This window comes from Aptenodytes forsteri, unplaced genomic scaffold (assembly GCF_000699145.1).
Source record: "Aptenodytes forsteri isolate BGI_AS27 unplaced genomic scaffold, ASM69914v1 Scaffold209, whole genome shotgun sequence".
Taxonomy (NCBI): domain Eukaryota; kingdom Metazoa; phylum Chordata; class Aves; order Sphenisciformes; family Spheniscidae; genus Aptenodytes; species Aptenodytes forsteri.
The window spans coordinates 1,604,079-1,620,486 of NW_008795034.1; the positions used below are offsets into that span (position 1 = coordinate 1,604,079).

The 16,408-nt window shown below is 42.3% G+C and overlaps 1 protein-coding gene across 1 annotated transcript in view; it reads right to left on the minus strand.

Moving 5' to 3' along the window:
- The window catches only part of WBSCR17 (Williams-Beuren syndrome chromosome region 17), a 216,900-nt gene that overhangs the window by 146,269 nt on the left and 54,223 nt on the right, over positions 1-16,408 (minus strand). Inside the window, exon 2 of the mRNA XM_009276396.2 lies at positions 12,730-12,913. Coding sequence (XP_009274671.1) covers positions 12,730-12,913 — 184 coding nt within the window. The remainder of the gene's footprint in view (positions 1-12,729; positions 12,914-16,408) is intronic.

A 16,408-nucleotide genomic window follows, 5' to 3' on the forward strand; every position in this document is an offset into this window, starting at 1 on the left:
CAGCCTATGGGTGCCTATCACCAGGTACATACTTTTCAGGATAGTGCAAGTAATGACATCCACTGTTTCTGCTTCTTGCACAGAGCCCCCCAGCTCTTTGCCTGCTCCTCATCAGTCCCACAGTGACAAAATACACCATAACAAGTTAGGGCTAGATACAGAACAGTGCCTTTGCCCTGCATGACCATGTTGCAAGAAGGTGAACGTGCCTCCCTCAGGGCCACACCTGGACCTATCTGGACACCATGGACATCCACAGCAGAGCTCGGGACTCTCAGTTTGTCAAGAGTCTTCAGGAGAAGGAGGCTGCTCTCCCCTTAACTAAGGCATCCATTATTTAAGCACCACATGATGTTGTTCAAAGTTAACATTACCATTGCTCCAAATGAGGGAATGCAGAAATTAAGTAGTGAACCCCAAGGCGACAGGAGGTCAGCAGGGCTCAGGAACAAAACCCACTAGTCCTGCTGCAATGGCTCTGCCAGTCCCTTGGCCCTTTTGTCATCCCAGGCAAAGCGCATCAGACAGGGAGAAAAATTAGGAGCATTTTTTTGTCTGGTTGTTTTAAAACAGTCCCCTCCAAACACAGCTGAACACTGAATAATGTCAAAATAGGCATGGACTGAAGGAACAGGCTTTGAAAATGGCTGTCTGTAGCATTTTACAAAGACGAGCATCATTGCATCAAAGCAAGAAGCACCCTGACCTCCTATGCGGTGCGGATCCTGAGCAATCAGGCTGCGATGCAAGGTCTGCTCTTGACTTCATCGCCAAACTGCTGAGCAGATCCTGTGTTTCCACCGAGGAAGGACTGGCACCACACCAGCCGGCACCGTCAAGCAGAGGAACGCTGACTCTGCTACACAGGGGCAACCGAATCCTCAACAATTACAAGCTTGTAAGTGTTCAGAGATCACGGGATGAAAGGCAGTAATGTGAAATTGTAAATTAACAGTGCATGTTTTGACATCCTCTATTAGAGGTGTCTACTACTCATGTAGCCGATCGTGGAGACACAATACTGGATGTGGCTAATTAAGAGACATCTAGTCTAAGGCAGAAGTCAAAGCTTCCTTCGAGGTCAATGAAGAGACACTGACACTGCCAAAGGACAATTTTATTCCACCCCTCTATCCGAGGTATAAGTATATTGCTGTCTGGTAAAACAGACTGACGCAGCTATTTTTTGGGTAGGTGGAAATGACTTTTTTTCTCCCTTGATCACAGGCAGACCTAGACTGAATGTTCAGATGAGCACATCCAGTGAAGCGAGCCCTTACCCTCCCATGAGAGCCTCCCAGGCCAGTGACTTCAGGGTGACAATCACACCAGCAAGCTTTACCAACAAGTTCACAGCTCTACTCAGGTAGGTTGGTATAAAACTGTCGCTGCTGTAAGCCTCACCTGCCAAATTTAAAATGAAATCCTTGGTAGATAGCCTTACCGTAGGAGCGTCTTACTAGAATAGATCTCATGGGAACTCAAGATTTTGACATACCCAGTACATGCTTAGGGCAGTGAATAAGAAAAGTGGCCAACACTTGTGCTGCCTGGAACACAGGGTAGAACGATGCCATTGCTGGAACAACTAGTATAAAAATGATGAACTTAAAAGGCACAATGGATTTTTAGAGATAGCTCTTCTTTTTTGTAATAACAGATCCACTCTGCTGACGGGTTTATGAACTGGGAAGATGAAGAGGTTTTTAAACCTTTTCTGTTATGTACAGAAATCACTGTATAAGTTTACTTAACCTCTGTCAGAATTAGATCAGCTCAGCCCTGTCTGGCAAATTTCTGCATAGTGGAAGTCACACAGGGAGAGTTCTACAACCCCAGCGTCAGCGTGCCAGAGCCGGCACCACCGCAACCCACCCACTCATCCATACAGCTTAGGCTGCTCACCGAGGTCATGATAACACACCATTTGGTAAGAGATACGTACTGCTTCGTTCGGAAAAAAAAACAAACAAGTCACAAGCAATATCAAAAGGGTCAAAAAACACAGGATGGGGTGATAGATTTTGATTTGCATTTCTACTCATATTCCAATTTCAGGTACTACTTAACTGAATGCAGTTAACTGGTTATAAATATTGGTGCCCCCTTAATGGTAGGAGACAATTAAGTACGGAGAGGTTAGTAAACTTGAAGACAACATAGGTATTTAGTGGTAGAGTTCAAAAGCAATGACTGGCCACACTGTCTGTCTGTACTCTAGTTTTTTCATGCAACAGGTTTTTTCTGGTGCAATAGATGCAAAAGGCCAAGCGTTCACTCCAGTATGCCAGAAGTTTCCCTTCATTCCACAGTTGAAGATCCACACCACCACTGCTATTCTGTGATTAAACTTGCTCCTGTATGACTTCGTACTGTTAAGGGTTCCATTCTCCACCTCTTCCAAAATAAAATACGAGAGGCAAAACTGGGAGACAAAACTGACCAACTCGGAGCCCAAGCATACAGAAGAGAGGTCGTCCAGTTTACCCCAGTACAAAACAGTAACACCATTTACATACCTACTAGGCAGGTTAGGGAGGGATCCAAGCCAATACAGCCAGTCAAACAAGAGCTGAATTGCTACGGGGTTAAGAATAAAAAAACTGTACTGTAATTTCTAATGATGAGTTGGATATGCCCCATGAGTTGCGTATCAGACCTTTTTTGCTATGCCTATTCAACGCCTGACTTTATCTGCAGAGAACCAAATGACAACAGATACACAGCTACCTAGCACAAACACTTTAGAAAGTCTTTTACTATTACTTAAACCTAGAAAACATGATTTAAGGCTATAGATCTGTTTGCTGCTGCAACAGAGACAGTAACAGGAGTATCTGAAGCCTGACACACTTGAAATCAGCTCCTTTCTTACCCTGCCACCACCAACAGCACCCAAAGGAGATACATATATACAGCAACTTCAGGTTGTAAATACAGACTGCCTTATTAGATGCATTAGATGCATTTTTAGGCAGCAGTGGCCGTGATATACTTGATATATAGTTGATATGAGTAGACACATATATATACTTGATATGAGTAGACACAAAACACAAACAGCAAACCTGTATGGAAATACATCCAGTGACACATGGTCTACACCTTCCGGATACATATTCGTCATTTACCTATACACATCAGAGGTTTGGGTCTACCACACAGTAAGAAAATTCAGGAGTCTTCTTCCCTCTCCTCCTCACCTTATGAATGCCATCTGACTTTTACCCGCTTCCCACAAGACCTAACTCACAAAATCTTCTCCCACCTATACAGCCAAACTTAACACATTAATACACAGCCAAGATTGGGCTTTTCTTTTCTGCCTGCAGCCAGTAGCTATTCACAGATCCCCTCCCAGCCCAGCACACACTCTGCTTTGCCACAGAAAATCAATACTTTGTATTGCTGCAGCTGAAAACCTGGGAGGTAAATTCTTATATATCAATGGTGCACTGATTGGATTGAATGATTTACTTATGATTGGGCTGCAAAGCACCGTGGCTGAAATTACAATACGTTATAAATCATGTTACAATCTTCTTCTGTCTACACACACAGTGTGCTCAAACGCACACAGGCAGGTTCAAGCTTGCTCAAGTTTCCTTAATCCAGTCATATAGACTGCTTCTCAGCTGTTACTTACATATCTGTATTGCTTTTTGACTTTAAATCTCAGTAGGAAAGGAAAAACTTTGCATGTCCTTCTGAACCGTTGACAAGTAATTCCACAAACTAAAGATATTGATTTCAAACAAGCTTCATTCATGTTCTCCTCACAAAAATAAAGCTTCACCAGGAAATGAATTGATCTTCATTTGGCTTTTGTAAAGATTATGAACAAGCTTAAAAGAAAGCAAGTGTTCAGACTGCTATTCATTTTGCCACTTCCTAATCATGCTCCATTCATTGATTGCTTATTTTAGTTTGTATTTTGCTGATTCAGTTGCACATGTCTTCTTGCAAAAGGGATTATCAATATTAAATCAATTGTGTCTACCCTATGAAGTAAATGGAAAAGCAAACCATTTTCTATTATCCAAGCATCTTAAAAGACCTAATGCCATCTGGTAAACATTAGTGTTTACAGATTCGGAACACTAGATTCTCATAAACTATTTCTGATCATTAAAGCTCAAAAACGCCCCACATTTCCCTACAAAATTTGTTTTTTAAAGCACCTACCTTTTTTCCATGAAGTATTTTTCAGAAATGTTATGCTTTATATTTTAGAATTCCACATTTCCACAAAATTTGTTTTTTAAAGCACCTACCTTTTTTCCATGAAGTATTTTTCAGAAATGTTATGCTTTATATTTTAGAATTAGGGTATCAAAAATACGTGCTACAATTTAAACATTTAAAGATATACAGGCATTTCTAAATGCACATTACTTACTCAGCAAGTTCTAACAAGAAATTATCTACTAAAGTTGTAAAAACAGAACGTGCAGAACAGGATTTATTTTTGTGAGGGGCTCTTGTAATAAAGTTATTAGGTTCAGACGTATCCAAGGGACATAAAAGCCAGAGCAATTATGAGTCTCACATCCACTTATCCATCTCTCCCCATGCACATGAGCTATTTCACATATATGAAGAGCCATTAGAAGATCCTTGGTCTAGGATTTACTGAACAGCCACAATTTGGGGACAACAGGGAGGAGAAGAGGAGGAAAATTCAGTAATGAACTCTAAAATTATTTCAAATGATTCACGTTTTGTGGTTGACTCTCCTTTGAAACAACAGCCATTGCCTGCAGGACAAGCTCACCCACTGCCCGGATCACCCATCCCTCTGCCCTTCCCAGCGAGCTGCACACATTCAGACCGGCAGCTCAAGGCAACAACCTGCCGGCCACGCGAGCCAACACACCAGACTGCCACAGATGCTGGAAAACTAAATAAATTACATCAGGACTGACGCTGTCATACACCAGTGTTTGACTCATACCTCTGCCTGGTTTGGCTGTGAATATGCAACCCATTCAAAAGCTCCCGTGGCAACAGAAAAGCTCTCTGCAATACATGGAAACAGATGAGTAGCACAAACACACAAGCTTTCATTTCCTTGGAAGGCAACTTAAAAGTGTATCCAAAGCTTAATTTGGTTCATTTATTTTTATAAGTATAGTTTAGTCAGAAGTATTTATGATAATGCAGGTATTTTTCAGCGCCGGAGTTCAGAAGAGCACAAAAGCAAGTTGTTACATTATACTAATCCCATCCTCTGCCAAAGTGTGCATTTAATATTTATTTTTACATTAGTAAATGTTTTACAGCACACTTCATTGATAGAAGTCTTCTCTGAAGCATCAGGTTCCAGACTTATAAGAATAGGGAAAAATTTTGTAGTCAGGAAGGGAAAAATTTACCATTAGTGGAATCTATTGCATAAAAAAAAAATTAGGTACCGTGTATATAAATCCATGGTCACAGTGTTTCAAGATTACACTATGCAGCACAATGATAGTAAGAGAATCTCCTCACAGCCACTAAACAAACTCTAGAGTTACTTTCCCAAAAGCACTTTCTCACTGACTGAGTGTAAAGAAGATATTGGGGGTTCTAAGCACTGAAGCCTTTTGACACACTTCTGACTCCATACAGAGCATGCATAGTCGTCAAAGTATGCTTCGACCTTCACTTCAAAAGAAGAAAAAAGAAAAAAAAAAAGCAAGCTGTCCTGTGTCCTTATCTAAATCCAAAATAGAAATAAAAAAATAAAACCCTAAACTTTTCAGTAGGAAGTTAGACATTTTCAGTTCTAGGGTGATTTTTCACAGCACTCAGAGGAGGCAACCCTACCTGCCTGCATGCGTCTACAAGGCACCACACTGCCCTGTGCCATGGAGCTGGCTCCCTTTAAGAGGTCATAGTAGTAGGCAGAAAAAAATAATCAGCAAATACCAAGCACAGTTGGAAAAGCGTGTCTTTAGAGACTCTTACTTGCCCAGTTTTCAAGAAAAAGAATGACTAGAAGTCCAATAACAATCTCTCCATACACGTATATTGGTATGCGCTGAGGAATAAAGATCAATACCAGTATTTATTCAATAGCCTGCTGGTTTGTATTAGCACTGGAAAAGCAATGCAGCAATAAAGCAGCTTTTTCCTCTCGTGCAAATCATCCAAAAGCTGCAGCACCGTCCCTGGGGAGGCAGGTGGTGCACATGGCTTCCCCGGCACCAGGCAGTGCCTGCACACACAACACAGCAGCAGTGGCTTTTCAGATCTCAAGTGCCTTGATGATGCCAGAGAAAGAAAAACCTAATTGTTTCAGGTCTGAAGCTGAGTTTGCAAGTATCCTCCTACCCTCATGATCTTCAGAACAGAGAGGGGACAGATTCAGCACAACCTCAAGCGTTCCTCTGGAGAGCACAAGGAACACGCACAGCCTGGCAGAATAATAATGCCTAAAGCCACACAGAGATCGGACAGATTGGGCAGGATGGCATGCATGGATAGAAAATATCCAGCAACCTGTCTCTGAACTGCAAAACTGATCTAGTTTTGGTGAGCCTTGTTCTGAGACACATTTCCTTTATGCCAGAGCTTTGACACTGATACTCACTGCTTGATTTCTTTACTTGTTCTCCCAGAAAATTTTCAGGTGACATCCTTCCAAGTATTGGAAAATACCACTTTTCCTTTTTTATGGCTTAAGCCATAGAAGGCCAAGGGCAAGAGTGTTTTTCACACAACGCTGGATCAGACCACAACTGTCTAGCAGGAGAGAAGACAGACAACTAGTTCTGACTTTTTCCCAGAAATTAAAGTATCTTTTAATACATTCCCACATGCTATTCAAACAGAATTTCACATCTGAAACAATCATGTTTTTTTTTCCTTCTTACACTGTCTTGATTCCTCACTAGTTTCTCCTTCAGTTATTTCACGAAGAAAAATCATTACGTCTTGCCTCTCTTTTCCTTGCTATTGCTTCTTACACGTCTTGATTCCTCACTAGTTTCTCCTTCAGTTATTTCACGAAGAAAAATCATTACGTCTTGCCTCTCTTTTCCTTGCTATTGTTTGTATGTAGGATTGCAAAAAAAAAAAACAACCCCAAAACCCAAAACAAAAACCTCTTTGCAAAAGGTAAAATAAGGTATTATGCATGCAAGAGAGAAAGAGCTCTTTTGAACTCCTTCATTTGCAATAAACAGCAATGAGTACAAATAAACAGTCATGAAACTATTTCCCAGCAAACATCACCAGCATAATTCAAGCAGTTTGTTTTTGTCTTCTTAGGCACCGTCCTTCTACTCAGAGTCATTTCATCAAGCCTGGCTAAACACCCTAGGGCAGGACATGACTAAGTAACTGGCATATCACCACAAATGTGCAACTCCAGGAATGTTCCAGCTCCTAAAAACTTGAGGAAACCACCAATAAAGAGCTCTTTCACTTGCTGCAATAATATTTGCAAATCTCAGCCAGTCCACCAAAAAGAACATGCTCGTTTCGGCAGGAGGGAAAGCCAAAAAGCATTTTGCTTCAAGCAACGCTTGGAGGATGTTGTATGCCTTCTATTTTGGGGAAGAAATGAGACACTAAGACAAATGTGATGCCAGATGTATGAAGCGGCATACAGGGCAGTCTCCTGCCCGAGTAATGATATGTGCTGAAAAAGTATCTCATTTCAGTATCTTGGTACAAGAGAAAACTGAGACAAAGGCACCTGCAAAGCCAGGTCTTTTTTGTTATTTCCATAGTGGAAGAGATTTGCTCTTCTTCACAAGAAAATAAATAAATATGATAGCACATGAAACCTACAGAGACTTTCCTGAGCCCCATCAGAGCCAACCACAGGGCACAGGTTGAGCCTCACGGCACAAAACTTTGTCAGTCTTGGAGTCTGCAGGGGAAGCCCCTGAGAGCAGATATGGCCAGCGTCCAGCGCAGGACGAGAATGTCTTGGGTTCAGCACAAGAGAGATGTGAAGGCAGGTGTGGTCTCATAGGCAGGAGACTGAATTACAGGTCTCCAAGGCCCATCCTCCTGGACAGTCCTGATGCATCTAAGTTGCATCCACATTCATGACTTCCCAAAGACGTATTCAGTTTTGATTATAAAACCAAAATCCAATTCTTTGGCCCTGCAACACCCCAGTAACCTGAGTGGAGGCTGAGACCCAAAGATAGCCCCATGGCAGAGAGCAAGAGGCTCTCCGGGGGTGGGAAGAGACCCCAAAGGGAGCAGTGCCCCCCACTACAGCTTGCTCCTGCACCCCAGAGTATGTTCTAGCACCCAGTATGTACATGCTGAGAGCCCCCAAAGGGCATACACAGACCACTTTAAATAAAAATAAAATCAAGAATGGATTTAGTTCCTTTAAGCTAAGTAAGTTGTCAAAGAACAACCCAAAGTCTTCTCTGAAACTCTCTGTCTCTTCCCCTACATCCCAAAGAAAGGCTTTCAACTAGCTGCTACACAGAAGTCTCTGGTAATAAAACCAGCTAAAGCCAGATGGTGCTAAAAAGCCCAATCGCTCCCAGGCTCCCGAGGAAGGCAGCTACAGAAATAAACGGGTGATTCAGCCACTTGAGACACTTGAGTGTAATGACTCTGACTCAACCCCCAAACACGCCACTGGGAAAAATTAAAATCAAGTCAGTGATACATAACTGTTTAATCTTTAGCAATGGCTTCCAGTCGATGGTATAGCTTTACCCAGGACATTGCTCTAAGGCCGTGTGGTCCAGCTAGTAAATGCAAACCTTTTACCAGGTGCATGCTGCGAAAACACAAAAGCAGGTCAAGCTCCCCATACACAACCCCAACATTTTCCCATGCTTTTGCCTGACCCATATGCAGGACCCACAAGGCAGGCAGGAGGAAGGGGTAGGGTCTCCTGGATAGGAAGCCCTCAACACCTCTGAAAACCAAGCTGTGGAAGTTGCTTACCACTTACACCGTTTTTCCTCTTCGCTTTAATATCTTGAAGCTTGCCTGCACGAGAACAGCTGTTGAGAGATTCGCAGCAGCAGGAATATGTCATCTTCACCCAATGATTCAATAGTCCTAACAAGTGTGGGTATTAAAAATTTTTCTTAAATCTACCCCTTAATCCCATAATGCCATAAAATACCACTGAATCAGAGCTTAGCAGGATTCCAGGAAAGAACAGACTTTTAAAGAGATAATGAGAACTCCACACTTATATTAGATAGGATTGAAAAGAGAATAGAGAAGAAAGAACATACCAGATGGACAGATTATGTCATAGTTTTCCTTAATATGATTTCTTCAACCTGAAGCATCTGGTAATTCCACTATCAGAGATTAGATACTGGATAAAATGGATAGGCAGGCTGATCTAACACAGCAATTTTTATTTTCCCCGCTACATGTAGGAGGTGTTCCCATTAAATCATACATCACAGAATAAAATAGAGGTGCATAAAATCTAGTATCAAAGCGGGGAATGTTAGCAGCCCCTAGGATCCCATGTAAATATGCTTCACTTTCAATAAAGAAAACAACACGTCTTCTTAACCCCCCCCATCCTTCATAGGCAAGCAGAAAATGCTGTGAATTCATCTACAATAAAACTCACAAATCAGCCTTGTCTTTCACAGTCTGTGCAGAAAATTGAAGAAAATCTCTCCAGCTCATTTTTTTGGAGATTTGTGTAGAAGACCTGCAGTCTGCGGGCAGCACCTTGGGTACTTCCAGTCTAGAAGCAGAAATTGTTTTCCAGAACATGCAGGAATCTCATCTTAAAGTCCAAAAACCTAATCAAGCAAGATAAAAATGTGTTGCCTATACTATGTCATTACGCCACTGTTCCGCAGCAAGACTTGAAATAAGGTCCCTTGCATCAAAATACTAGTCTTCCCTTATTTTCACCAAAGGAGTAGCTTTCTCAGTCATCCAAAATGTAATCCCATTATCTGATTCACTCTAAAAGCACATTGCATTGCACACCCAACACAACCTTTCCTACTCAGCAGAAGGCCAGGATCAGAAACATTCAGTATCAATGAGCTCAAGACTAAGGTCTAACAGGCACAGCTCCCTTACGGTATCAGTACCACACACGTATTTCATGTATCCATACGATCAGCAGCACTTTTTTGGGAATCACTCCAGCATAAAGCCCAATACTGCTCAAGCGGTGAATGGCAGGGTAGACTTTCTACCTTCCAGCCCTGGCAAGCAGCCTCAGCTTTTCAAGAAAAGAAAAGAAAATCTCTCAAATAAACTGCATTTTATAACCAAAATGAAGATGATAGTCCAAACTACCAGAAAGAGACACCGCAACTCCCCAGATAAATACAAGCAAGGTACTCTGCCCCCACTTCTGGCCCTGGGAAAGACCTTACCTTCTCCTAAGTGCCACCCTGCATCCAACACCTCTTGGACCATCTTCTCCAGGGAAACTCGCCCCTATCCTTTCTGCTGCCTCTGGGCAAGGACTCAGAAGGCCATCAGCTGGGACTCGTGATGCCTCCTCATTGCCCACATCTGCCTGCAAATCACTCTGAGCAGGGACACCTGTGTCTCTGAACCCTTAGTGAGGTGCAGGGAGTCTAAATACAGAAAGATTACAAAATGTGCCAGATTTCCCCTAAACTCCCCTTACTCCCCTTCACTTTGGCCACAGTCACAAAGAGGGGGCAGGAAAAGGACTAAGAGGTCTGATCCAGCATAGCTCAGCACTCAGGAGAGTGACACTTGACCACATTAATCTTTTTCTTTAAAAAAAGAGAACATTAAAAGGAAAGACCGCATGAGTGACAGCCGCTGCCAGGAACAGTCCGAGTCCATTGGCATTCCAGACGCTGAACAGCCTTTAGTTGAACCAAACAGTCTTCACTATTATATTTAAAACTAATACATGCTTTGTAATGCTTATCAGCTGGAGGGTTTTCAACAGTTTTTCCCCACTAATGCCGCAATTTCAAAACCATTTAGGCTAATTTCCTTTGACTTGAATCTATTTTAATCAGAGACCAGGATACTTGACTTAAATGGTTTGTATTAAACTGTTCATAAAATCAGCTATAAAATTGCATGCACAAAATAGCGAATGGATCTTGAAGTCAGAAGTAGAAAAAAGCTGAAACTTTTCAAATCCTCCAGCAAACTCAAGCCTATTTCATAACCAGACCAACCGCTCTCTTACAATACCAAGACAATTGATCCCTAAAAAAAAAAAAAAACCAAAACTGAACACCCCTGAAGTTATTACATAGATAAAAGACACTAAGTTATGCAGCTGCAGTCAGTACCCACAAATTCTCTCCAAATTATTAGCCCAGCTCCAAAGTGATGCATATTTAATAAATTGTTGTGCCTGCTCTGTCCTCTCCACCACCCTCCCATGAAATGACGGATAGTGGCACTGAGGAAGAATACAATACAAACCTAAAAATGTCAGAATTAATCCTTTTCTTCCCCCCGCAAGATCTGAAAAAAACATTACTTCTCAAATTAATTCTCACAAAGTAATGCTGGCTCTGCTAGAAGTCAGAGTTCTGGATGAGAAATGAAAATAAGCAGCTCAGACTCAGGTAACTGCTAGAGAAGGTCTCACTTCAAGGATTTGTCATTGTAGTGGGATTTGCATATCATATAGCCAAAGGTGCAATTTGTACCTGCAATTCATTTTCTCCAGACGAACCATACCAGCATAATGGGAGGCTGGGCCTCCATTCCTTTGAAAACTCATCCAAATATTTCTGTTGTCAGTGGTTGACAGCCTTGGAAACTCTGAGTGGCTGCTTGAAATTCATGCAGCATGCAGAGAAGTGAAGGAACAAAATCTCTCCATGCTCTCACATCCTTAACAATTTGCTAGTACACTGGAGACATGTAGCTGCATCCCCTTGCTGCATGATTTTCAATGGTTTGCAGATGCCAAGCAATGGCTTTCTCACTGTCCTAATGACATAGGCATTGGACACATATCTTTCAGAATCTAAATCTCTCTCAGCTCATTTTTTTATCAGGGATTTCACTCCAGGCCTGGACAAATTGACATTTTCCTATTTTGAGGAACACTCTGCTAGCCATATCTAAAATTAACTTTCATAAAGGTAAACTTACAACATGTCTTTTCTGACACTCAACAAAATGATTTGGCATCTCATTTAAAGTCAGTTCTTCTGTGGTGCTTAGCAGGTAAACATCATCATCATCACCATCATCTTAAAAGGTCATTCTGGAGAAACAGTAGAGGAAGGATATTGCTACCTGAGCCACTGGGCTCCCTTCAAAGGCATCTGCACAGACCTCCAACAGGAGATCCCACAGCAGCCTCCCAGGAGGAGGACTGTGCTGGGAGGAGCACGAGGGCAGCCAGAAGGCCCTGGAGGTCTTGCAGGGACATGAAGGAGCTGACAAGGGAGGAGAAAGGGAGAGTCTTTGCACACGTTTACAGGGTAATAAATGCCAAAGGCTCAGTGAATAGCCCTTTGCTGACGAAAGCAGATGTGAGCTTCTGATCACATTACTACCACCCAAAATAATGTATTGCTTTAGGAAAATAAAAAGCGCAAGAGAAAAGAGTGGGAAGAAATTAGCTTTTTCCCCCCGATAAATTGTCTTTATGAACTATCTCAGTTTCAGCTAAACTAAACTACATCGGTTGCCCATTACTGAGCATGGCCCTGTGAACAATAAGGAGGGAAGAGCAAACAGTATCACACGAGAATATGAAAGCAAGCATCACTCCTGGCTCTCAGATGATACCTAAACATGTGCACTCCTGGTACTTACTTGGTTGGACGATAATCTGGTATGGAACGATCCAGTGAAATTTTCTCACTGAGGTAGGAGTTGTAGCCGTATTTCTCATGTGGTCCCTTCGCTTTCTCCTCCTCCTCAGGGGACAGGGTGGCTGGAAGCCCACCTTTACCACGTCCACCATAGCCTTCAATGAGACCAAGTGACTTGGACAGACCTTGAGAGAAAAAAAAGCCACCATCACTGTTAAAATTCATCACTGTTATTTCCAAGCTATCAAAGAAACAAAAATAATCTGAAAAACCAGGGTGTTTTGTTTTGGTTTTCTGAAAACATTTCAAATCCTAGTTCTTTGGCCCAATGCTGGAAAGAAAATTACTCAAGTCTTGAAATTCTTCATGGCTCAGGCACAGCGCTCTGGATAGCTCTGCCACCAGCATCCAACTGATAACCTGTCCCAGGGATCTGTGCATTTATTTAGTTGTTAGGAAGGTTATTTAGGCCTCCTTCCCACTCTCAGAGGTAATTACATATAAGGTTAGATGTCCCCAGGAGAAGGATAGGTTGAACACAGAATAAGAATAAAATAGGGTTGGTTAACTGCCAACTGAATGAATTTTTGTTCAGTATGAACAGTGAACAGCATACAAATGTTATGGATTTAAAAACAATTTCCTCTCAAAGCTTTCTTATCTTTTAAAGTATAGCATTCCCAGACCTTTATCAAGTGGAATTATTTATTTATATCTGCATAGCTGAAGGAAATAGGCAAAGTTCAAAACGAGCTGCACAAAAAGAGCTATATTGATGATTTGGTGGTGACTGTGGGAAGCCAAGTTCATGCTCATGTTATTATTTATTATACAGGACACCTGGAATTTTAATATTTTTCATTAGCAGAGACTCATGCTCTTTTTGTCAGAAACAAAAAAAAAATTGATGGATGATTTTGTTTTGGTTTTTCGGGGCTTTTTTTGTTGTTTCTTTTTTAAAGGAAGACACCAGGGTATATTCCGCTTTGTTTTAATGGCAGAGCCCTGACTCTGAGAGCAGAACAGACTGTCATCACCACTGATGCTTTTGAAGGGACAATGACCTTGAGGTTATGCACAGGGCTTCATGATCCAAGAGCGTGGTCCAGCTCCCAAACCTACTACAGACTTCCATTGCCCTGGACAAAACACTCTGCCTCCCCATCCACAAGACAGACTTAAACACTTTTTTCCTCAAAAAGTAGTATTGTGGGGCAGTGAGAAAATCACCTACGAATGTAAATCACACTTTGAAGCACTTGAATAGAAATTATTATTCCTTCTGACAAGGAACCTCTAAACAGCCATCCCTGCTAGGGAGCTTCTGAGAGTTGATGGAGTCCCTCTGGCCGCACTGGGCTTGATTAGATTTTATCCGAGGACAATAACAACAAATCAACTGCAAGGAGCAGCTGGCTGTGACATGGAGGTGGATTAGATATCCAAGCCGCCTTTTTCCATCTCTAGGCTCAGCAACAGCCAGAGGAGTAAGTCAAGAAAGCTAGGAAAGGTGAAACTTTCCAGCCTGCAGAAGGCCAGCAGATCGCTCCACAAACTTCCTAACCCCAAATGGCTGGAGGGACAAGGTTCAGCTTGCTTACGGAGAGAAGAGATACCAATTTCATTTCAGACACAGACTCCAACAGAATTAAAACAGTATTTAAAAAAAAAAAACAACATTCTCATGAAGAGACAATTCTTCTCAAAATATCTATTTCTTTATCAAAATCAGATCTTTTCTACCCAGGAACAGTGCACCGGTAGATACATAAGTTTCCTTAGGGTACCCTAGATCATGTATTGCTTCTTGTCACTCCAAAAAGACAAAACAGCTTCCTCAGTTCATCAGCTGAGGGTTTTACCACTATAACAGACACATTCTAACAGAAATTCAGTTTATAATTTTAATTCCTCCTTCTTCACCTTCCCCATGAAATGTTTCCACCAAAATCCGTAAGAAATTGTCTTACTGTCTACCAATGCTAGTTCTTGGCCAGAAAGACTGTAACAAAGAGCTATGACGTCCTTCCACGGCATCTAGCACACTCATACGCCTACTATAGGTATTCCTCAGGATCTACCAGTTTGCTTTTAAAGCTTGATTTTGCTTTTCTTCATTCGTTTTAACACATTTCTCACTTCCCCAATGTTTTTACTATTGGTGCTTTAAATCTACACATCTGTAAGAAGGGCTGAGGAGAAGCGGAAACCTTCTGAGCTGGGTTAGGGCTGGCAGAGGCTCTGTGGACAGAGGACCTTGGCACTGGGCAGTGGCACCTGGGGTTCCCATCCAGTGGGATATCAGAACTGCTAACATCACAGCACCTTGCTCTGTTTAAAGCAGGTTTAAAAAACACAAGCTCGGGTTATTATCAACAGATTATGATTGTTTAACTCAGACACCCAAGGCAGCACTTCTTCCAGAGCTCCACACTTGAAGTCAACAGAGAAAGACTCATCCCTCCAAGGCTAACTCATCCACCACAAGTTCTGAATCAGCCTCCAGAGGTGCTTACCTCTGTCTTGACTAAGGTAATTGGGCTCACAACTACAGCACCTCAGTAAAGTATCTGAAACTAGATGGGAGGCATCTAGCTCTCAGTGTTCAAAACACTAACAACCACAGGAACTAGCTATACCAGCCTTTTCCACGTTGCTCAGCCTGGTGGACCTGAGCTGGTATTAGCAGCAGTAGGAGATGCCTGGAGCAAGGATATCTTTGCCAAGGAATTCAGCTGGCTGCACTGAAATTGCAGGCTGGGTGTACTCTACAGCCAAACCTTCAATCCTCATCTACCAGCGAGGTAGACTGGGGAGAGCAGGGCGGGAGAGAGCACAAGGACACCTTCCTTACTTGCCTATCTGTGGTTTTATTACAGAATGAAGATATACAACAGGATGGTGCATGCTTCACCTCTCCCAAAATACAGTCAAGACATGGGCAGAGCCAACATAGACCCATCTGTGCTCCCATGGTCTCAGCTGTCGCAAGGTAGCAGGCTCTGCTGTGACAAGGCAAAATGAAGGTCCTGGTGAAATGAAGCCTCTCTGTTGACTGCAGAGGCACCCGAGAAATGCCAAGACATGACTTTATATTCAGCAGCTTTGACTGACGAGCCTGTAATGCCATTAACTGCTTTATTCCAAGACCATAATCATGACAACTAGACACACATAAACACACCCCAGCATACATTTCACTCTACTCACTAGGTATATTCCCTTATTTCTGCATATAACCTTCTTGGTCCTTCTACTACTATAAGCTCTGTCTCAGTAAGTACAGCTATATCCATGTCATTTAACCGAAGGAATCAATGACGGTGATCAATTCATACGTGTTGGGCTGGGTACTACCGCGAAACCATCATCCTCTCTTTCAAGGCCACCCAAGATAGCAAACACATCCTCAGGGGTAGTCACAAAGATGAATATTCCCAGGTGCGATGTGACAGGGAGGATCTACGTGTCTGTCTCTGTGCTGGTTACACATTTCATCCTCCAGTTCAGGCTGTCAGAAGGGTTCATCTGTGCAGCTGGGATGCCACTTTGGTGTATGGCACTTTGAAGAAAGATTCAAGTAACGTTTGGCAGGAAAGATAATTCACGTCCAAACAGAAGAGGAAGAAATTTGCTTCCAACTGGCTGAAAAGATGCCTCAGGAGAGGCAGGACTGAAAA